Source organism: Pseudophryne corroboree, chromosome 2, assembly GCF_028390025.1.
Source record: "Pseudophryne corroboree isolate aPseCor3 chromosome 2, aPseCor3.hap2, whole genome shotgun sequence".
Classification (NCBI taxonomy): Eukaryota; Metazoa; Chordata; class Amphibia; order Anura; family Myobatrachidae; genus Pseudophryne; species Pseudophryne corroboree.
Window position 1 is genome coordinate 589,277,377 of NC_086445.1, and position 24,591 is coordinate 589,301,967.

The 24,591-nt window shown below is 47.9% G+C and overlaps 1 protein-coding gene across 2 annotated transcripts in view; it reads right to left on the reverse strand.

Moving 5' to 3' along the window:
* EYA3 (EYA transcriptional coactivator and phosphatase 3) overlaps positions 1-24,591 on the reverse strand; it is a 229,895-nt gene that overhangs the window by 77,250 nt on the left and 128,054 nt on the right. For both annotated transcript variants that reach the window (XM_063954572.1, XM_063954571.1), the window contains 5 exons: positions 22,483-22,625; positions 21,631-21,762; positions 21,277-21,362; positions 8,674-8,848; positions 8,334-8,476 (listed from right to left, as the gene is read on the reverse strand). In XM_063954572.1, the coding sequence (XP_063810642.1) occupies positions 8,334-8,476; positions 8,674-8,848; positions 21,277-21,362; positions 21,631-21,762; positions 22,483-22,625 (679 nt within the window). The remainder of the gene's footprint in view (positions 1-8,333; positions 8,477-8,673; positions 8,849-21,276; positions 21,363-21,630; positions 21,763-22,482; positions 22,626-24,591) is intronic.

The following is a 24,591-nucleotide window of genomic DNA, read 5'->3' on the forward strand; positions in this document are numbered from 1 at the left end:
CATATAACTTGTGATAAACTTACCCAGTTAACAGTATGAACAACAACATAGCCACGGTACCACCGAAAACTATAACATAACCCTTATGTAAGCAATAACTATATACAAGTCTTGCAGAAGAAGTCCGCACTTGGGACGGGTGCCCAGCATCCTCTACGGACTACGAGAAATAGATTTACCGGTAAGTAAAATCTTATTTTCTCTAACGTCCTAGAGGATGCTGGGGACTCCGTAAGGACCATGGGGATTATACAAAAACTCCCAAACGGGCAGGAGAGTGCGGATGACTCTGCAGCACCGATTGAGCAAACAGGAGGTCCTCCTCAGCCAGGGTATCAAACTTATAGAACTTTGCAAAGGTGTTTGTCCCCGACCAAGCAGCTGCTCGGCACAACTGTAATGCCGAGACCCCTCGGGCAGCCGTGGGCCTTAACCGATTCCGTTAACGGCAATCCTGCCGTAGAATGCGCCTGCTGAATCGTGTTACAGATCCAGCGAGCAATAGTCTGCTTTGAAGCAAGAGCGCCAACCTTGTTGGCCGCATACAGAACGAACAAAGCTTCAGTCTTCCTGATTCTAGCCGTTCTGGTCACATAAATCTTCAAAGCCCTGACTACATCCAGGGACTCGGAATCCTCCAAGTCCCGTGTAGCCACAGGCACGACAATAGGTTGGTTCACATGAAAAGAGGAGACCACTTTTGGCAGAAAGTGAGGGCGAGTCCTCAACTCTGCCCTATCCACGTGAAAAACCAAGTATGGGCTTTTGTGTGATAAAGCCGCCAATTCGGAAACACGTCTTGCCGAAGCTAACGCCAACAACATGACCACTTTCCACGCGAGGTATTTCAACTCCACAGTTTTGAGTGGTTCAAACCAAGGTGACTTGAGGAACCGTAACACCACGTTAAGATCCCAAGGCACCACCGGAGGCACAAAAGGAGGCTGAATATGCAGCACTCCCTTCACAAACGTCTGTACTTCAGGAATAGAGGCCAATTCTCTTTGAAAGAAAATGGATAAGGCCAAAATCTGGACCTTTATGGACCCTAATTTTAGGCGCAAAGTCACTCCTGTTTGAAGGAAGTGGAGTAGACGGCCCAAATGGAACTCCTCCGTAGGAGCGGCTCTGGCCTCACACCAAGAAACATATTTCCGCCATAAACGGTGATAATGTTTTAACGTCACGTCTTTCCTAGCCTTGATCAGGGTAGGAATGACCTCCTCCGGAATTCCTTTTTCCGCTAGGATCCGGCGTTCAACCTCCATGCCGTCAAACGCAGCCGCGGTAAGTCTTGGAACAGACAGGGCCCCTGCCGCAGCAGGTCCTGCCTTAGAGGTAGAGGCCACGGATCCCCTGCGAGCAACTCTTGCAGCTCCGGATACCAAGTCCTCCGTGGCCAATCTGGAACAATGAGTATTGTTCTGACCCTGCTTCTTCGTATTAATTCTCAACACTTTGGGTATGAGAGGAAGAGGAGGAAACACATAGACCGATCTGAACACCCAAGGTGTCACCAGAGCGTCTACCGCTACCGCCTGAGGGTCCCTTGACCTGGCGCAATACCGCTTTAGCTTTTTGTTGAGACGGGATGCCATCATGTCGATTTGAGGCAGTCCCCAACGATCCGTGATCTGTGCGAAGACTTCTTGATGAAGTCCCCACACTCCCGGATGCAGGTCGTGCCTGCTGAGGAAGTCCGCCTCCCAGTTGTCCATCCCCGGGATGAACACCGCTGACAGCGCGCTTACATGGCCTTCCGCCCAGCGTACAATCCTGGTCGCTTCTGCAATGGCCATTCTGCTCCTTGTTCCGCCTCGGCGGTTTATATGAGCCACTGCCGTGACATTGTCTGACTGAATCAGAACCGGTTTTCTCCGAAGCAATTCCTCCGCTTGACGCAGGGCGTTGTATATGGCCCTCAACTCCAGGACGTTGATGTGGAGACAAGACTCTAGGCTTGACCAGAGACCTTGGAAATTTCTTCCCAGTGTCACTGCTCCCCAGCCTCGGAGGCTTGCGTCCGTGGTCACCAGGACCCAGTCCTGAATGCCGAACCTGCGACCTTCTAGTAGGTGAGCACTGTTCAGCCACCACAGGAGAGATACCCTGGTCCTGGGAGACAGTGTGATCTTTTGATGCATTTGTAGATGGGACCCGGACCACTTGTCCAAAAGGTCCCATTGAAAGGTCCTTGCGTGGAACCTGCCGAAAGGGATGGCCTCGTAGGAAGCCACCATCTTCCCCAGGACCCGCGTGCAATGATGCACTGAAACCTTTTTTGGTTTTAATAGGTTCCTGACCATGGCTATGAGTTCCTGAACCTTTTCGATCGGAAGAAAAACCTTTTTCTGGTCTGTGTCTAGAATCAGCCCCAAAAAGGTCAGACGCGTTGTAGGGACTAGCTGGGACTTCGGTATATTGAGAATCCAGCCGTGTAACTGCAACGTCTTCATGGACAGAAACACGCTGTCCAGCAACCTCTCCCGAGATCTCGCCTTTATGAGCAGATCGTCCAAGTATGGGATAATTGTGACCCCCTGCCTGCGCAGGAGCACCATCATTTCCGCCATTACCTTGGTGAAAATTCTCGGGGCCGTGGAAAGCCCAAACGGCAACGTCTGAAATTGGTAGTGACAGTCCTGCACTGCAAATCTCAGGAACGCCTGATGCGGGGGGAATATCGGAACATGAAGGTAAGCATCCTTTATGTCCAGGGACACCATCCAATCCCCCCCCCCTCCAGGCTGGCGATGACCGCCCTGAGTGATTCCATTTTGAACTTGAACCTCTTCAAGTACAGGTTCAGAGATTTCAGGTTTAAAATGGGTCTGACCGAACCGTCCGGTTTCGGGACCACAAACAGGATTGAGTAATATCCCTCTCCTTGCTGGAGATGAGGAACTGTGACAATCACCTGTTGAGTATACAATTTTTGGATTGCTGTCAACACTAGCTCCCTCTCTGACGATTTGAAAAATCGGCGAGGAGGCAAGTCTTCGAACTCCAGCCTGTATCCCTGGGAAACAATCTCTAATGCCCAGGGATCCACCTGCGAGTGAACCCAGACGTGGCTGAAAAATCGAAGACGAGCCCCCAGCAGATCTGCCTCCCCCCGGAAAGCCCCAGCGTCATGCGGTGGACTTTGCCAACGCGGGGGAGGACTTCTGCTCTTGGGAAATAGCTGTGTGCAGCTTTTTTCCCCTGCCTTTCCCTCTGGCAACAAAGGATGATCCACGTACCTTCTTGTTTTTATTGGAACGAAAGGACTGCATTTGATAATGAGGTGCCTTTTTTGTATGTTGCGGGGGGACATAAGGTAAGAAATTTGACTTACCAGCCGTAGCCGTAGAGACAAGATCCGAGAGGCCGTCTCCAAACAACTCCACCCACTTGTAAGGCAAGGACTCCATATGCCGCTTTGAATCTGCATCTCCCGTCCACTGTCGGGTCCACAAGAGCCGCCTAGCAGAAATAGACATAGCATTTATTCTGGAGCTTAATAAACAAATGTCTCTCTGAGCATCCCTCATATACAAGGCAGCATCTCTGATATGCTCTATGGTCATTTGAATGGCGTCCCTATCTAAGGTGTCAATTTCCGTAGATAAGGAATCTGCCCATGCTACAACTGCACTACAAACCCAGGCCGACGCCATAGCCGGTCGAGTAATGATTGTAAATGTGCTTTAAGGTAATTTCCTGCCTTTTTCAGCCGTATCCTGAGAAGGCAGTGCCACCTTTTTGGAGAAATGTGTCAGCGCCTTGTCAACTTTTGGCGAAGATTCCCAGCGTATCCTATCAGTTTGTGGAAAAGGATACGCCATGAGAATCCTTTTGGGAACTTGTGGTCTCCTATCCGGAGATTCCCAAGCCTTTTCGCACAAGTCACTTAATTCAAATGAGGATGGAAAAGTGACTTCAGGCTTTTTCCCTTTATACATGTGTACCCTCGTGTCAGGGACAGGGGGTTCCTCAGTAATATGCAAAACCTCTTTAATGGCCATAATCATGTACCGTATACCCTTAGCCACCTTTGGTTGTAATTTTGCATCTTCATAGTCGACACTAGAGTCAGTATCTGTGTCGGTATCTGTGTCATCGATCTGGGATATGGTGCGCTTCTGAGACCCCGAAGGACCTGGCGCCCCAGGGACAGGCATGGGCTGGCTACCTGACTGATCCCTAGCTTCTGCTTTGTCTAATCTTTTATGCAATAGATTGACATTTGCATTCAAGACATTCAGCATATCCACCCATTCCGGTGTCGGCGTTGCCGACAGCGACCTGACATTCAAGCACTCCCCCTCCACATTAAGCGAGCCTTCCTCGTCAAACATGTCGACACACGCGTACCGACACACTTCACACACACACACACACACACACACACACAGGGAACCCCTATCCTGAAGACAGTATCCCTGTCAAGGCCCATTGGAGAGACAGAGAGAGAGAGTAAGCCAGCACACACCCCAGTGCAATAACCCTGGAGACCAACACAAATTGTTTTTCCCCAGCAGTGCTGTATAATATGTAAACCGCCAATTATGTCCCCCCCCCCCCCCCCTCTCTTTTAAGCACCCTTTCACCGTGTGTAAGCAGGGGAGAGTCCGGGGAGCTTCCTCTCAGCAGTGATGTGGAGAGAAAATGGCGCTGGTGAGTGCTGAGGGAGAAGCCCCGCCCCTCGGCGGCGGGCTTCTGTCCCGCTCAAACTTAGTGAAATATGGCGGGGGCTCTTTTAAATACATGTACAGAGCCCACCTGTACATGTATATATTCTTTATGCCATGCAGAGGTTTATATTGCCGCCCAGGGCGCCCCGCCCTGCGCCCTTACAGTGACCGGAGTATGTGAGGTGTATGGGAGCAATGACGCACAGCTGCAGTGCTGTGCGTTACCTCAGTAAAGCTGAAGGCTTCTGCCGCCTGACGACTTCTGTCTTCTGTACTTCTAGCTCTGTGAGGAGAACGGCGGTGCAGCTGCGGGGGTGGACGCCCAGTAAGAACCTGCGTTCACCCCCTCTGGAGCTAATGGTGTCCAGTAGCCGAGGAAGCAGAGCCTATCTTTGACAAGAAGGTCTGCTCCTCTCTCCTCAGTCCCACGATGCAGGGAGCCTGTTGCCAGCAGTGCTCCCTGTGAAAAAGTAAAATGTAGAAAGAAAAAATCCAAACAAAAATGCTTCTAGGCAGAGAACTCTGGAGAGCTCTCTGCAGTGCACCCATCTTGCTCTGGGCACAGTGTAAAACTGAGGTCTGGAGGAGGGGCATAGAGGGAGGAGCCAGTGCACACCCAGAGTCCAAAGCTTTCTTAAAGTGCCCTATCTCCTGCGGAGCCCGTCTATTCCCCATGGTCCTCACGGAGTCCCCAGCATCCTCTAGGACGTTAGAGAAATAATTATTTAGGTGATCTGCTATTGCCTTGTCTCCCTCCACCAAATTCTCACTATCTGTCTTAAGTCTTATTATTCCTCCATTTTATTTTCTCCTTTCATTCATATACTTAAAAAAAAGTTTTGCCCCCTTTATCTACTGACTGGGCCATTTTCTCCTCAGCTTCTGCCTTTGTACGTCTGATCAGTTTCTTAGCATCCTTCCGTCTGTCAAAATACACCTCTTTGTCATTATTATTTTGAGTCTGTTTGTATTTCCTAAAAGCCATCTTTTTTGCTTTCACACTAGTTGATACTTCTTTTGTGAACCACACTGGCTTCCTTTTCCTGGTGCTTTTCCTAACCCTTTTGATACATAGGTCTGTTGCCCCTAGTATTGCACTTTTCAGTTTTCCCATCTCTCCTGCACCCCTTCCAAGTTCCTCCAGTCCGCCAATGAATCACTTAAACATCTCCCCATTTTTGCAAAGTCAGCATTTCTAAAATCCAACACCTTTGTTTTTGTGTGACAGGAGTTGGATCCTGTCTTTATACTAAACCATACTGCTTGATGATCACTGGATCCCAGGTGCTCACCCCCATATATGTCTGATATCCTGTCACCATTTGTAAGAATTAAATCTAATACTGAGTCTTTCCGAGTGGGCTCCCTCACCAATTGCTTGAGAGATGCTCCCTGTACCTCCCAATTTACATCAGGTACATTAAAGTCTCCCATGATTATGACTTCTCCCTTTAAAGCCATTTTAGAGATGTCCAACAATAGGTTCCTGTCCAAATCCTGCCCCTGGCCTGGTGGTCTATAGATCACCCCAATGCGAATAATGTCCTTCTCCCCAGTTTCTGTGGTGACCCAAAGGGCCTCAGTTTTGTCCTCAACATTTTGTATTAAAGCAGCATTTATGGGGTTTTTTACATACATTGCTACCCCTCCTCCTATTCTTCCCATTCTATCCTTCCTAAATAAATTGTATCCTGGTATAGCTATGTCCCAGTCATGATTCTCACTGCACCATGACTCAGTAATTGCGACAATACCCAGGTTATCCCTTGTCATTATCGCAATTAGCTCTGGAATTTTGTCTCCTAAGCTCCTAGCATTTGCACACATAGCTTTAAGAATTTTGTCTCCTGTGTTAGAGGCCGCATCCACCAGGTAAAGAGCTCTCATTCTTGATGTGTGCAACAAGGGACAACAACTCTTGTCTGCTGATACCGGAGACCATCCTCCAGTTCCTCTACCCAGCTGCCAACTGCCGTAGCCACCCAAGCCAACGCAAGGGCTGGCCGTGCAATAGCACCCGCATTGGAATAAGCAGTCTTTAGGAAGTTCTCCAGTTTCCGGTCTGTGGGATCCCAGGATTCTCCCGCTGTGCCGTGGCACCAATGTGGCTAAAATGGCTGCTCAGTATTCCAGGAGAGAGAGAGAGAGAGAGAGAGAGAGAGAGAGAGAAGTAGGCCTGAGAAAGGCATTCAACTAAGCTGCAAGTGTGCTCATGGATGGGGGGCGAGTTAACAGACTGAGCCTGCCACCCCCCCCAGGTGTAAACCCCCCCCCCTTCAGGTACTGTGTGCTCACCCCTGCTGCCATGTCTTGGCAGTGCACCAGGCCGACACTCCCCTGCACTGCCAGTGGTCTTTAACACCGGCGGTGAAAAGCCTCGAGGATGTGGCTCCCTGCAAGCTGGAAGTTGTGATTACTTACCTAGCCAGAATGTCCGGCAGGGGTAGTGTGCTGTCCCCTCTTGGAGTCCCATGGAGGAAGACAGCAACACAGTTACAGGTGCTGCCGTCAACAGCGCTGGGTGTTGGAGCATCCTGTAGGACACCTATACAGACTGCTCAGCAAAATAAAATACAAGTAACCAGGGGGGACCACTTAAAATCAGCCCCCCAGAATGTTGGTCGCTCTGTCTGGCACCAAACTTAAACTGGCTAGCTGGTGGCTGGGTGTGGATAGAGAGTCTGGGGCTGCTGGGAAAAAAAATTAGTAACAGTTGGGTATCCAGACTCTGTCCTCTCCAAGATATACCCCATGTTCCCTGTGCCCCCTAGTGGACGGAAGAAATTAGAATGCTTGAAGGCCTTTGTGTGTTTTTTTTTTTTAAACCTACTTCGGAAAATGATGTGTAGTTGACCATTCAGGAACTGTACATACGGTGGTTATGTTTGAGTAGTAGGAGTAAGTGGTTAAGTGTAATGTTTTGAACCCCTAAAAAAAATAAAAGGAAACACTCCTTTGATTCCTTTATAACACTATACCACACACTTGGATATTGGTATTTCAGGAAAAAGGCTTTAAATCTTTAAGAGGTGTGTGTGAAATATATATATATATATATATATATATATTTATTTATTATTATTATTATTATTTTTTTATGTGTATGTGTAGTTTAAGACACATCTGAGTAAATCTGAAATATTCATGACATGTGTAAATGCAAATGGTTGATGTGCGTTTGTTTGTGTGTGTGTCTGTCAGTCTGGACGGTCTGCCTCCTTCCTAGTGCCTGCCGTATGTCATAGATATGTCTCCTAGCACTCGAGGGCTTCCAAACAAATGGTAAGTGATTAGATTGTAGCTCAGTCTGTGTGCTATATGCATGTGCCTTCAATCGTTAGAGGTCACCGATACAGGTCACCACACAGTAGTGCTTTACTCTCTGTTTAATACAGAAAATAAGTGAAATAAACACTGTACAATTAACTCTTATGAAATATTTTTTATATATTAGCAATGTTAACACTAAGACAAAAAGCATATTACATATGAGCACATACAACTATTTCCTACAGGATATGGATTGTGCATAACATGACTGTCTTCTGTAGCCAATAATAATTTAAGAATCTACTTAACAAGAACTTGCCAACAACATTCATCTGCATTTCAGCAATAAGGAAATGCAAGTGTCAGGCTACAGTAAGCATCACCCACCTCCAAATCACTGTGCTGTGGTGAGGAGGCATCTGCCTTCTTACCCTTCCCCCTATTCTTCACCTGAACACTCTTCTTACTCTGCTCTTCAGTCTCTTTGCTGCTCATTGCTCTCACCATGGGTTGGACAGTAGCCGTATCACCTGTCATGGAGTACAATTAAGGTTAACAGGAGTACCTACAGCTAATCAATACTGATACTCTGCATCCACATTATATTGGTCTGAAGACATAGTCAACACTGAATGTATCATCACATTCTGTGAAACAGTGACCTGGACCTTATTCAGCACATGCATCACTCCCCCAGGCACAATAGTAAACACACAGATGTACCCACCAGTCGCTGGTCTTTGGGCTGTCTGTGCTGGGGATATAGAGTCTGTTTTGCTCTCCTGGAAATCTGGTGTTGCCATATTACTCTCGGTGCAGACGGATGTTGCACTTGTGAAGTTTTGGTTAGAGTAACACTGCTGGTACTGACTCTGTCCAAGAATGGTATATGTGGGATACTCCTTGGATGGGAAATGCAGAAGACATTAGTAATATCTCAGATACATGAGAAAAACAAATAGCTGGTAAAACATTAAACTCCACCCACTCACTCATTCAGTACAGGAGACTAGGGTTACCTAGGTGGTATCTTTTAGGCTACACAAGCCTTCTGACATTTAAAGCATGCCATTAATATCTGTATTTGTGTGTAGGATGTGCGGGACAGAGTCCTTCCTCAGCACTCATTTCATGGCTGGAGCAGCTACAAAGCCCAAGAATGCAACATGTTCTATAAAAAACAGGGAGTCGCACCACTGGAAGTTTATGTTAGCCCAGAGGTTCCCAAACGCGGTCCTCAAGGCACCCCAACAGTCCAGGATTTACGTATATCCATGACTCAACACAGATGGTTAAATCAAATTGACTGAGGTACTAATTAAATCACCTGTGGCCAAGCATGGATACATTTAAAACCTGGACCATTGGGGTGCCTTGAGGACTACATTTGGGAATCACTTTGTTAGCCACATCTTTGGACTCAGTTACTGCCACAGCCCTAATGTAAAAGCTGATCAGCAGATTGGATCTGGATCCAACACAGAGAAGCAAGAAAGAAAAGTGGAGAATGGTCGGGCTAGGGGACTTGTGTAAAACAGTCAGTGTCTGTCTACAAGTGAGAGTTAAATATACACATATTACTACATTAAAAAATGAGATTTATGGTAAGAATTTACGGTTGTAAAAACTCTTTCTGCAAGGTACACTAGGCTCCACAAGGAATAATATTGGGTGTAGAGTAGGATCTTGATCCGAGGTACCAACAGGCTCAAAGCTTTGACTGTTCCCAAGATGCATAGAACCGCCTTCTCTATAACCCTGCCTCCGTGCACAGGAGCTCAATTTTCGTTAACCAGTCCAATGCAGTAGCAAGTAACAGAGACGACAATCGTTAGAAGCCAAACACACCACACACTCGCAACAGGAGATGGTGTCAGCGGCTAATGCCATACCAACCCAAAGAAGCAAAGTGTGTCAGGGTGGGCGCCTTCTGGAGCCCAGTGTACCTCGCAGAAAGACATTTAACAACGGTAAGTTCTTACCATAAATCTTGTTTTCTGCTGCGGGGTACACTGGGCTCCACAAGGAATAACATTGGGGATGTCCTAAAGCAGCTCCTTATGGGAGTGGACGCACTGTAGCGGGCACAAGAACCCAGCGTCCAAAGGAAGCATCCTGGGAGGCGGAAGTATCGAAGGCATAGAACCTTATGAACGCGTTCACGGAGGACCACGTAGCCGCTTTGTACAATTGTTCAAGGGTCGCACCACGGCAGGCCGCCCAAGAAGGTCCAACAGATTAAGTAGAATGGGCTTTGATGGTAGCAGGAGCTGGAATACTAGCCTGTACATAAGCATGTGCAATCATCATTCTAATCCATCTTGCCAAGGTTTGCTTGTTAGCAGGCCAGTCACGTTTGTGAAATCCAAACAGCACAAAGAGAGAATCAGACTTCCTAATGGAGGCAGTTTTCTTCACATAGATACGGAGAGCCTGTACCACATCCAAAGACCGCTCTTTGGAGGACAACTCAGGAGAACTACAGGTCAGGCCTTATCCCCCGTGCTGGCTTCCCCACCAGACGCTGCGGGCTATCAAACAAACGGTTTTATGAAGAAAACCGACCTGTGCCCTGGTCGCTAGTGGAGCCCCTGCCCCTTACAGTGTCCACGCCAGCGAGCGCAGCCCGCCTCCCGCGGGCCGCACCGGATCGCGATTACAGCAGGCCAAAGAGACCCCCTTACCTCCCACTGTATGCTGCCACGCGATCCGGGACGACAGCGGCGAGTGTGTGACTGACTAGAAGAACACCGCAGCCTCCGCTTTAATTTCCCGGCAACCAGGTCGCGGGAGTATACAGAGCCACTAGGAGAGTGATGGAGCTGCAGCAGGGGATATATGACTGACATCCAGACATGCTGCAGCCCTTGAAGTCTTCAGATTTCTTTTCTTCTGAAATAGCTTTTCTTTAGCGCTGCAGGAGCAGCTTTCCTGTTGACTGCTTGCTTACTGTAAGGCACCAACTACAAAACTGAGCTCCTGGGCACAGAGGCGGGGTTATAGAGGAGGCGGCGGTATGCATCTTGGGAACAAAGCTTTGAGCCTGTTGGTGCCTCGGATCAAGATCCTACTCTACACCCGATGTTGTTCCTTGTGGAGCCAAGTGTACCCCGCAGCAGAAATGTAATATATTTTTGCCTAGCTGACATGAAATAAAAATTTAAGGAAACAGTTGGAACAAGGCTGTCATCATTGCACTAAGGAGAATCTCACAAGGGTTTAAAAACTCTGGAGAAGATGTATGAAGCGGCGAAAAAAAGAAAACTGGACCAGTGAAGAAGTTGCCCATGGAAACCAATCAACTTTAAAGCAACCTTTATCAAGTGTATTCTATAATATTATAAGTAGCAGCTGATCGGTTGCCATGGGCAAATTTTCCATTGGCTCACTTCTCCAGTGCTTTATTCATCTACCCCAGTGTGTTTAAAGTGAAGCACTTAATCACTAAAGCAGAGTAGTGAAAGAATACTAAGCAGAAGTTACACACTTTAAAATACTTGGTTCTGAGTTTCCATTCATTACAATGTATCAATGCCCTCATCTTAAAAGCAAACATTACAATTGCTTGTCAGATATCACCCTGAAACAACATATCAATCACCATATGTCACTGCTGCATTAGTCTTCAATAGGTGTCAAATCAATTGATCTGTCTTATAGTTTACAGAGCATCCCATCAATACTGATAAGTATGCCTCAGCATACAGCTCATATTACATGACCATGTGAGACTGGAAAGCCAATAACAGGATTTTGGTACTTACTGATAAATCCATTTCTCAGATTCCATAGGGGACACTGGAGCTTAAGTCACTGGGGTATAGATGGGTGGATGAGTGGAGCCACTACTTTAAATTTAGAAGTGTTTCTGGCTCCTCACCCTCTATGCCCCATTAACCACAATTGGAGAAACTGAGCCCGAGTGGAGACGAGGAGCAAAACAACAGAGAGAAAACAAAGAAGGAGGAACCCATATGGAAAAAACATTCGATGGACCAAAACACACTGCAAACCACCACATGCAGTCTCACAACTAAAACAAAACAATGGCAGGTAATGTAACGTAGGGCGTGCGTCCAGTGTCCCCTATGGAATCGGATAAATGGATTTATCAGTAAGTACCCAAAGCTTCCTCCACAGGTGGGAGAGTGCTAAGAAACCTGTAGAACCCTGTGGCTAAAACCAGAATTCGAGGACGAAAAGGCGGTAAAACTGAACAAAAAAAGAGTGGACTGTGGACCATGTGGACACATGGCACAGCTGTGATGCAGCAGCACCCTTGCGTGTAGCCTAGAAAGCTCCCACCAAGCGAGTAGAGTGCGCCGAGATGGAAACAGGCAGAGGCCAACATATAAGCAATGTAAGCCCGACGAATAGCCAGACAGATCCATCTGGACAGGAAGCAGGCCACAATGCTTTGTAGCGTCATAAAGCACAAACAAGGCATCCAATATGTGCAACCCGAACCACATCCAAAGAGTGGGAAGACGCAGCGTCATCCAACAAAACTGGGATCACAATCGGCTAGTTAATGTGGAAGGCGAAAACGACCTTTGGCAAGAAAGCTGACATCGTGCGAGGTTCTATTCTATCGTTATGGAAGATAAAGTGAGGAGTGCTATAGGATAATGCCCCCAGCACGGACACCCTCTGAGCTGAAGCCAAAGCAAGCAGGAGCACAGTCTTCCAGGACAGAAACTTTAGGTCCACCTCCTCCACAGGCTCAAACACAGTAGACTGGAGAAAGATCAACACGAGGTTGAGATCCCATTGAGCTGAAAGAGGAACAAAAGGCGGCTGGACTCAAAGGACTCCCTGAAGGTAGGTCTGTAGTTCTGGAAGCAGGGCCAAGTGGTGCTGAAAGAAGTTGGACAATGCAGACACCTGTACCTTTAGTAACCCCAAACAAAGCCCTGCGTCCAGCCCCACTTGAAGAAAGAGCAACAAGTGGGAAAGCTGGAAAGTAGTAGTGTGGAAACCACGCCCATCATACCACTCAATGTAAGATTTCCAAATATGATGGTAGTGGGCAGACATCCCCTGCTTCCGAGCTCAAAACATGGTTTGGATAACTGCTTATCGAATACCCGTGCATCTTATGAGGTTGGCCTCAGCCATGCCATTAAACGCAGTTGCTGTAAGTAGAGGTACACAAATTTACCCTGCTGAAGATCTGTCCATAGAAGCAACTGCCATGTGTTATCTGTGAAACGTAGCTGAAGGTCCAAGTACCATACCAGATGAGGTCAATCCGAAGCCACCAGGATGATTGGTGGACTCGCACTTAAGCACCCAAGGCAGAAAAGAAAAAAGTTGGAAACAGGTATACCACATGGTAGGAACTGTCACTGTCTTCCACATCATGGAGCAGTAGCCCAGGATGGCGATCCTGGCAACAGAGAGTCTCTCCCAATTCTTCACACCTGGTATGAACACGGCGGAGTTTGCCAAGGCATGTCGATATGATACGAGTTTACGGTCATCAAACAAATTTGACAACAAAATTCAATTTGCACGAACACACCAAAGCAGTAGTATAGACTAGGACACAGGTATAAAAAGCACACAATAACACACATGAGGGGTAACAAATTATTCCCCATAAGTGTTTAACATGCGCACAGCAGCTGGAAAGAAGCTGTCACGTAAATTGTGCGAGTTGTGTGTTCCTTCATTGATCTAAAACGCTTTCCGGATGGCAACTTAGTAAAAAGAGAATTTTAATTACCTATCGGTAAATCCTTTTCTCTTAGTCCATAAGGGATGCTGGGGACACTTAATACGTTGGGGGTATAGATGGGGTCCAAAGGAGCTGGTGTACTTTAAATTTCTTCAACAAGGTGTCCTGGCTCCTCCCCTCTATGCCCTCCCTCACAGCTCAGTCTAGGAAAACTGTGCCCCCGTTGGAGATGGACATACTTGAGGAGGAAACATAATACACGAGTGGTGAGATTAACAAACCAGCACACAGCAAAACATCAAACTAGCAACCGCTAGTGAAAATAGAAACAGCAACAGCTGACGATAACTTCACACAAGAACAATAACTTGCAGGAAAAAGTTGAAGCACAGAGGCGAGCGCCCAGTATCCCTTATCGACTATGAGAAAAGGATTTACCGGTAGGTAATTAAAATACTCTTATATAACATCCATAAGGGATACTGGGGACACTTATTACGATGGGGACGTCCCAAAGCTCCCAGAACGAGTGGGAACATGCTGAGACGCCTGCAACACCGTATGTCCAAATTGGACATCCTCCGCAGCCAGGGTATCAAACCTGTAGAACTTGACAAACGTGTTTGTCCCTGACCAGGTAGCGGCCTGACACAGTTGCAAGGCCAAGACAACATGGGCAGCCGCCCAGGAAGCACCCACAGAACTGGTAGAGTGGGCCTTGACAGACTTAGGAACAGGTAAGGCCGCCGAAGCATAGGCCTGTTGAATAGTAAGCTTAATCCAACGGGCAATGGACTGCTTGGAAGCAGGAAGACCTGTCTTGTGAGCATCATACAGGATAAATAAGGAATCCGATTTCCGGACAGCAGAAGTCCTCTTGACGTAAATCCTCAGGGCTCGCACCACAACCAAAGACTCATGGAGAGAGGAAGTGGCTGTAGCCGCCGGAACCACAATAGGCTGATTTAGGTGGAACGCAGAAACCACCTTTGGCAGGAACTGCTGACGAGTCCTGAGCTCAGCTCTGTCCACACGAAAGACCAGGTAGGGACTCCTGCAGGACAAAGCACCCAGTTCCGAAACACGCCTAGCGGAAGCAAAGGCCAAGAGCATAACCGTCTTCCACGTAAGGTATTTGTCCTCAACAGACACTAGAGCCTCAAACCAAGAGGACTGATGAAATTTCAGAACCACGTTGAGATCCCAAATAGCCGTGGGCGGGACAAAGGGAGACTGTATGCAAAGGACACCCTGGAGAAACGTCTGAACGTTAGGCAAAGCAGCCAATTTCTTCTGGAAGTAGATGGACAAGGCTGAGATCTGGACTTTTATGGAGCCCAACCTGAGGCCCATATCCACACCAGCCTGTAGGAAGCGCAAAAAGCACCCCAGGTTGAAAACCTCAACCGGATACCTTCGGCTCTCACACCAGGAGATGTATCGTTTCCAGATATGGTGGTAATGCTTCGACGTGACAGCCTTCCTGGCTTGAACCATGGTGGTAATGACCTTATCCGGAATACTCTTCTTAGCTAGAATGTTCCACTCAACCGCCATGCCGTCAAACGAAGCCACCGCAAGTCCAGGTAGACGAACAGCCCTTGCTGAAGAAGATCCTCCCGTAGTGGAAGGGCCCAGGGGTCTTCTATGGCCATGGCCAGAAGAACCGCGTACCAAACCCTTTCGAGGCCAGTCTGGGGCTATGAGAATTGCCTGTACTCCCTCTCTTCTGATTCTCTTTAGAATTCTGGGGAGCAACGGAATCGGAGGAAACAGGTACACCAGCCGGTAAGCCCACGGTGTTGTCAGCGCGTCCACTGCCGCTGCCAGAGGGTCCCTTATCCTGGCACAATAGCACGGAAGCTTGTTGTTGAGTCGAGTGGCATTCAGATTGATCTGCGGATGTCCCCACAGATCCGTTATCATCCAAAACACCTGCAGATGGAGACCCCACTATCCTGGGTGGACGTCGTGACGACCGAGGAAGTCCGCCTCCCAGTTGTCCACTCCCAGAATGAAAATGGCCGACACCGCTTTCGCATGCCTTTCGACCTAGAGAATTATCTTGGATACCTCCCGCATGCAGGCCCTGCTATTCGTTCCTCCTTGTCGAATGACGTATGCCACTGCTGTGGCATTGTCTAACTGATCCTAAATGGCTTGACCGTGGAGCAGATGAGCCCCCTGCAGCAGAGCATTGTATATCGCTCTGAGTTCCAGTAGGTTTATCGGAAGGCAGGCCCCTAGGCTTGACCACCTGCCCTGGAACTGTGCCCACTGGGTAATAGCACCCCAGCCCCGAAAGCTGGTGTTCCGTGGTCACAAGAATCCAATCCTGGATCCCGAAGCTCCGCCACACCAATAGGTTGGAGGGCTGCAGACACCACAGGAGAGAAATCCTGGCCTGTGGTGACAGGCGAATGACCTGGTGCATCTGCAGATGCGAACCCGGCCACTTCTTCAGGAGATCCAGCTGGAAAGTGCTTGCATAGAATCAGCCAAATCGAATGGCCTTGAAGGAGGTCACCATCTTTCCCAACAGACAGGTGCAAAGATGTACCGAAACCCTGCGTGGCTGTAGAACCGCTCGAACCAACTCCTGAAGCGCATTTGCCTTGTCTGCAGGAAGGAAGACTTTTTGAGCCACCGTGTCTAGGATCATCCCGAGGAACTGGAGGTGTTGGGTTGATTCCAGGTGGGATTTCTGAAAGTTCAGAATCCAACCGTGGCGCGACAACAGGTATGTCGTGCGGCAGATGCTGTTCAGCAGCAGTTCTTTTGACCTTGCTTTTATAAGCAGATCGTCCTGGTAGGGGACAATGCTCACCCCCTGAATCCTGAGTTGTAACATAATTTCCGCCAATACCTTGGTGAAAACCCTTGGTGCCGTGGAAAGGCCGAAGGGCAGCGCCTGGGATTGATAGTGTTTCTTTATCAGAGCAAACCTGAGGTAGGCCTGATGAGGCGGCCATATTGAGACATGGAGGTAGGCGTCCTTTATGTCCAGAGAGACCAAGAACTCCCCCCTCCTCCAGACCTGCGATCACTGCTCTCAGTGACTTCATTTTGAACTGGAAAACCCACAGATATGGGTTTAACGATTTGAGGTTCAAAATGAGCCTTACTGAACAGTCCGGTTTTGGTACGACAAAAAGGCTGGAATAGTATCCTTCGCCCCATTGCTGAAGTGGTACATGAACAATGACCTGGGTCTGGACTAACTTTTGAATGGCCTCCCGTAGTATAAGTCACATGGTTTCTAAAGCCCGTAAACCTGATTTGAAAAACCTGTGAGGCGGAGAATTGTCGAACTCCAGTTTGTAGCCCTGGGAGATCAGGTCTTTCACACAGGCTGCCTGGCAGGAACTGTTCCAAATGGAGCTGAAGAATCTCAGACGAGCTCCCACCCAGAGATCCCCCTGGAGCAGAGGGACACAGTCATGCTGAGGGTTTTGAGGAGCCAGAGCTGATGCTCTGGTCCTGAGATCCTGTGGTAGCAGGCTTACGTGACTTGCCTCTGGAACCTCGTGCTGCATTTGAGGCACCTCTGGATTTACCCTTAAAGCGCGCTGTCCAAAAGGACTGCAGAGAAGGTCCAGTGTAAGAGCGTCTAGCTGGCGGAACAGCAGAGGGTAGGTAGGTGGACTTTCCAATGGTCCCTTTCGAAATCCAATTGTCTAACTCACCTCCAAACAGCCAATCACCTGTGAAGGGTAAGGCTTCCACGCTCTTTTTAGACTCTGCGTCTGCCACCCACTGGCGTAACCACAATGCTCTTCATGCAGAGACCGTTATGGTAGAGGTACGGGCATTAATAACACAGATTTCTTTGATGATATCTCGGAAGAAGTGGGAAGAATCAAGAATATGCTGAACCAGCAACACCAACGGCCAGGGACTTATCCCCTGTGAGGCCCTCCTGAATGTTACCAGCCCAAGTGTGTATGGCGTGTCACCCAAACCCCCGCAATAACAGGCCTTTGGGATGCCCCCGCTGCAACATAAATAGATTTTAAGGTTGCTTCTATTTTCCTATCTGCAGGTTCCTTTAAGGCTGTGGCCCCTGGAACCGGCAGAACTAACTTTTTAGACAGGCATGACACTGAGGCATCCACCGCCCAGGGAGTTTCCCACACCTTACGCCCTTCCTGAGCAAATGGAAAAGCGTCCATCCATTTTTTTGACACTTGGAATTTCTTAGCAGGAGTAACCCATGGTTCCCTGAAAAGGTCATCCAGCTCCTTTGAGTCAGGAAATGTGACCTATACCTTTTTCTGTGCAGAGAAAAAGGATTGTTGCACATCAGATTCATCACCAGGAATATTTAAGACATCTCATATCGCAATTATAAGGGATTCCAACCCCTGTGCAGTAGAGGAATCATCTAACTTAGTATTTGATTCCGGCTCCTCGCCCTCTTCTACCTCTGGTACCTCCTCCTCGGATTCCAAGAGGATATCAGGTAACCCCCTTTTTTGGGGTAAAGGATTACAGAGAGGAGAAACACATCTGCTGTCTGCCCTATCTTTTGTCACAGCAGACAGACTGTTGTAACTGCTGCCTTTCCTGCTAGCAGTAGTAAATTCAATTGACATGTCAGCCATCATAGTTTTAATTGAACCGAGCAAAGGAGGCTCCTGCAATTCACCCCCAGAAGCCCAACTAGTTTGTGAGGGTTGACTGTATTCTTCACACATGAGAAAATCCGCAGGAGAGTGGGAAAACCTGGTGTGACAAACAGCACACACAATTTTTTTCACCATGCTGACAGAGGACATTTACACTGACACACATACACAGAGACACATGTATAAGAAAGCCTTCCCAGCCCAGTATGTGTGGAGAGACTCAGAGAGGAGGAACCAGCGCACAGCACGATAATAACAATTGAACTGCTAGGAGAGAGGCAATTTAGTGTAGAGTGTGTGAGTAGCCTAATACAAGGGTCCCACAGCTGGCTCTCCCCATTAACTACACCCCTGTACCAGTGTCTGGCCGTGGAGTATCTCTTGGAGGAGCTGGCAGTCCGGCAGCAGCGCTGTGAGTGCAAGAAATATATTCTTAGTGCCGATGAAGGGACCACTTATCTTTTGTGGGTTTTTTTTCAGGGGTATGAGGATTGCCCCACAAGTGTAACTCTATTCCGGCTGCTTTGTCTGGTTGTGCATGGTGATTTTTCATACTTTTGTTGTATGGCATGTTTTTCTGCCTACTGTGGGATGCACCTGGATTCGCACATGGCCATTCGAATTTGCGTTTCCCCTTGCCAACTGATGTATGCCATAGTTTTATCAGACTGCACACGAATGGGCAGTCCGTTCAGAAGAGGAGATACTGACAGTATTGCATTGTAGACAGCTCTGAGCTTCAGAACACTCCTATCGCGACCAGTGGCCTTAAAATTGGCTGTCCAATACCACTGCACCCCAGCCCCGGAGACTGGCGTTCATAGTCAGGAGAACCCAGTTCCAGGTGCCAAAACAGCAATCCAGCAAGAGATGGTCTATATGAAGCTACCAAAACCAGAGTATGCTGGCCAGGGAGATAGACACACCAAATGGTGCATTTAACGATGCAAACCTGTTCACTGAGACAGTAAATCCAACTGGAATGGTCGTGAATGGAACAGTCTGAATTATATGGCCTCAAAAGAGGCCACCAACTTGCCCAGAAGGTGAATGCAAAGGTAAACAGACATCTTCATTGGCTTGAGAACCAAATGGACCAGTTCTAGAATTGCAGAGTTTATCCACTGGAACACTCGCTGTAGGGAACTGTTCAGTGTCATCCCCACATACTGGAGACATTGAGACAGAACCAGGTTGGACTTCTAAAAGTTGATCATCCAGCCAAGTTGGATGAGAATTTTGTGTGTAAGGGACACCTGCTCAAAAAGTTTATCCCCCTACTGAACCTTGATAAGGAGGTCGTCCACGTAAGAGACAGTAGTCACACCCAGGCACCAGAGATTAGCAATCACAACTGCCAGCACCTTGGTGAAAACCCTGCCAAACAACGTTCTAAAAGGCAGAACCCGAAACCGAGACTTCTTGATAGCAAAGTAGAGGAACACCTGATGAGGTTCCCAGATTGGATTGTGCAGGTAAGCATCCCTCATGTGCAAAGGACACCAGGAATTCCGTAGCCTCCAGACATGCAATCACTGAGTGTATGGATTTTATCTTGAACCGGTAGAAAATTAAAATAAAGATTTAATGATTTGCGATTCAAAATAGCCTGGAACTGAACCATACAGCTTCGGAACCACAAACACATTTGAGTAAAATCCCTGCGTGCCTTTATGCACTGGGACCTACATTAACACCTCAGAGTCCAGAAGCTTGCCAATCGCCTGCTGCAACACCTCTCGCTTTAGCTTTGCGACCAGATGGAGCCTCAACCGGGGCTGAACCCCCAGACTCACAGGAGTCACACTTTGTGGAAGCAAATGCTTTCTGATAAGCCTTAGAGGCTGCACTCTTGCCTGCCATATTAACACAGGTAGAAGAAGTCACACAGCAGACTGGCTGGGGATATCCCTGTGCATTGCACATACTACAGAAATGCACACAGTGAAAACATAGCAGTGGGAGCATCACACACATTCCCACAATGTCCACTTATCCAAAAATCCAGCAAACCCCCACAGTGCACTCAATGCCCTTATGCTGCAGATCTGTGTGCTGGTTTATGAATCTATACTCCGGAGCTGTGGAGGCCTGGGGAGCATCAAGTGGTGCACACTGGAGGAAGATGGTGCTGCTTGCGTGTCTGAGCGTGCCAGAGGAGAGGGACGGCAAGGACTGGAGCTCAAGAGAGCTGGGCCAATGGGAAACCTAGATGACAGTTGTGGCCTGCCCAGTACACCCTGCTTCAGCGGCGGTGTGTGACTGGTTTTGCTGCCGCAAAGCTCCGCCCCCACCCCTTTCCCCGATACCTGCCAATTTTAAATGTACAGGTTTTGTTCAGTAGCAGGAACATAGGTTATAAAAAGCTGGCTATCAGTGTTGTCATATCTACCATTGTCCCTGGGAACGGTGCACAGCACGACTTTTAGCCAGCTTCATCATCCTCACTATAATGTGCTGGGCTAGTGTCTACAAGCAGACCACATACCCTCCCCACCCCTTGCTAGCAAGGGTGGTGGGGCTACTCACTGCTGCCATGCTGACTGCTTGCACGGTGGGCTGGGGGACCCAGACACAAGCCGCAGTAAGCTGTGGCAGGTCCACATGAGACTGATGTCCGATGGCCAAGTCCCGGACACAAGCCTCAGTAAGTAGTGGTGGTGGTGACAGGTCCCCCCCGTCGGCTCCCACGGCGCAGGCAGAGCGCAGCAACTTGCAATCTGCCTGTCCCCAATGATTTCTTGCACAAAAAAACCCCCAAAAGGATGAGAAGGGCCCAAAGTGACTGGCTCACTCTCTACAATCTCTGTTTTAGGCCCATTTCTGAAACTGAGGCTGATAGGGCATTGAGGGAAGGAGCTAGTCAGACTTGTAAATTTAATGTGCTGGCTCCACTCATCCACCCGTCTATGCCCCAGTGTCTTAAGCTCCAGTGTCCCTTAGCGGATGAAGAAGAAGCACAGAGAGGTACAGCTGGATGCCTAGAGAGGAACACATTGTGGTAGATTGTTGGTTAAATTACCTGGCTTGAGATGCTGGTAGGTGTCGGAACTGTGATATTCCCAACTGGCGATGTGCTGGAAATTACATTTGCATTTGTAGCGGTAGCTGCAAGTATGAACACAGTCATTGGTGACAACACTCTAAAGATCTTTATAGTAAAATGAACACTAGAAGCTGCACTGCATGTATCCAATATCATTATATCTTCTTAATAAACAGGAGATAGGTAGCTCTAGAATGGTCTCCACTTTTGCAAGATTATTACACATTGAATCTATTACCTTTATAATAATCCCTGTGGAAATCTTCAATAAAATCGGACTAAATTATTATGCTGAGCTTTCTTACATCTTCAGACAGTACTAGATTTTACCTTGCACAGGATATGAATATAGTACAGGGGTGGATTGGCTGCTGGTGACTCCTGCGGAACAGGTCAAGACTGTAGGGGGGCTTGAGGTCTGGATTAAGCCACTTTCAGACTTGATACCTGGCCATAAAGCACCTGAGCGTGGAAATAAATGAAGTCATAATGGTTAAACACCATGGTTCAAAGGAAGTAGCTATGTATATATAATAAAGCAACTAAAATCAATAGCAAAACATGTCAACTGAGTTTGTAAAGGAGTAGCTTTTTAAATCTGCAAAACTCCTATTATATTAAAAGAACTGTGCTCTATGTTAAACATAAACTGGAAATCTAGTTTCTCTGGGGTGTTGTACAACAGCCTGAAGGTTGTGTAGTGTGATCACTGCAGGGTATCCTTTGTTGAGCAGCTACTGTAAAGGGGGGTACTCACGGAGCGATAATCTAAGCAATCTGACTAGATTGCTTAGATTTTAAGCATGATCTGTCCGTGTGTACCCCTCACAGCGATAGCGATGAGCGGCCCCGCGCATCGCTGTCGCTGGTGCTAGGCTCAATCTGAGGCTCCATCTAGCAGGTCGCTCAGCACACATCTCTCCCCACATCTGCCGTTAGTCACAAAAGAAAATAGCTTGGATATCAGATAAAACAGTATGGTATTCCCACCCTTAACAAGTTTATTTGCATGATAACAGCAAATTCACATTTTCAGAAAAAGGTCACATAACCGGACCGTCACACTGCCATTAACACTTTGATGACTTTTCCCAAGTATGCTCATCTTCTAGCAAAGCCCTACTCTATGTAAGCTTGCATGTAACATCCATGGAAATAAGACTTGGGCAGCTAGACACTTACCAAAGGGAGGTAGACCGTAGGTTTGTGAAGCCTGGGGGTACACTGTGTATGGTGGAGATGGCTGCAATGATTGATACGCAGTCTGCCCACTGTAAGTTGCCATTGACTCTGCTACGGGAACGGAGAGGATGTGTGTATATGGCCTACGGGAACACAACATGCACAAATATTAGCACAAAACAGTTATAATATTATTACTATTATAATAATAATTTATTATTATTAGTTATTATCTAGACTCCCTCAATTTATTTTGTGATTTAGTACGAGCATATCCTGTAACAGTAATACAATTAACAAAAGGTAGGTGCAAGATATAAAATCCTCTAGGACTGCCCTTTGTTTTACAACTTATAAATGGCAATTATAAAGTCTGAACAAATGGGTTTGGATTTTATAATTTTTGTAACTCAACATACAGCTGTGCCCTCATACATCTCTGCTGTAGTCACGCCAAACAGCCCCTTTTGGGACACCTGGTCGCATGATAATTTTCAAGCGTTGGGTGTCTTTATGCCAATAATGCATCTAGAATGCCCGAGGAGACTGCTAATTCATTTGATATGCCACTTATGTACTGTATCTGTGGGTGCCTCAATCTGTACACGAAGTGCTACAACGAAGCAGCCACAGCTTTTTCAAGTTCTGTTCTGCTCCAAATACAGACTCAGTTACGCACAGGGGTATATTCAATAAGAGTCGGGTCCATTCCGACATGCAGTTTTCGGAATGGACCCGACAACCCCTATTCAATGGACGACCAAATCCTACTGTCGGATTTGGCCGTACCCGGGGTCCGGATGTGCTGACAGCAGTGGCGGGAGGAGCTGGGCTGCTGCGGGCAGCGGGGGGAGCTGGATGGCTGTGGGGAAAGCTGGGCGGCTGCGCGTGGCAGTGAGAGCTTCCAGCGGCGGGTGATGTCTGCGACGGCGGGGGGAGGCGCTGCAGGGAGAGAGGTGCCTGGCCGGGGACGGACGTCAAGGTACCCGTCTCCTCACCTCAATCAGACTTTTTTTTCAAGTCGGATTGAGTTTGCCGGAAATGGGGCTAAAACCTGTCGGGTTTGGCCCCGCTTCCGACAATGCCCACTGATCTGCGGTCAGCGTGCATTCCGATAAGTCGGGTTTCCCGACTTGTCAGATTAAACGGGGCCCTAATGAATAGGTCGGAACCCCTTCCGACCTAAAACTGTCGGAAGCTGCCATCTTTCCGACAAGACGGCTGCTTCCGACAGTTATTGAATATACCCCACAATATACAAGTGTCATATCAAATTGGCATAGTGAGGTTAGATGAATGAGGACACATCTGTACTTTGCTATAATGTATTCCTTTTGTATAGCTAGCTCAAGCTTTAAGTTTTTTTCTTTAATTGTTTTAAGCTGGGTACTCAGACGATAAAGTGGACGATGTGCCCGATAACGACACATCATTCACAATATTGTCCAGTGTGTATGCACTATGTCCCTGACGATGAGCGCTCCTGCGCGTCGTTAGCAACATTGGCTAGGCATGCATACCCGACGGGCGTTACCGACAGCGAGGACCATGCTGCCAAATGCAGTAAGGCTCCCACCATCGTTCTTCACTGGCGGCATCGCCAAGTGTGTATGCACTTACAGATACCTGCCCCACCGCCGGAACCCACTGCTGTCGACATTGCTGGGTACACACGTTGTCTAGTGTGTACCCAGCAATAGGCCCAATATCCACTGTCATGTTTGTGCTTATATTTGTGAGGCATAAAATAAATTACAAAGCAGCAAATGCATCCATATGTACAGTTGCAAAAAAAGGATTTTAATTACCTACCGGTAAACCCTTTCCTCATAGTCCGAAGAGGATGCTGGGATCCACATTAGTACCATGGGGTATAGATGGGTCCACTAGGAGCCATTTGCACTTTAAGAGTTTAACGGTGTGGGCTGGCTCCTCCCTCTATGCCCCTCCTACCAGACTCAGTCTAGAAACTGCGCCCGAGGAGACTGACAACTTCGAGAGAAGGATTATACACAGATAGTGGCGAGATTCACACCAGCTCACACACAAGGCAAACCAAGCTAACCAGCTCGAAAACTCAGCAACAGCTGAACCATATTACTTAACCAA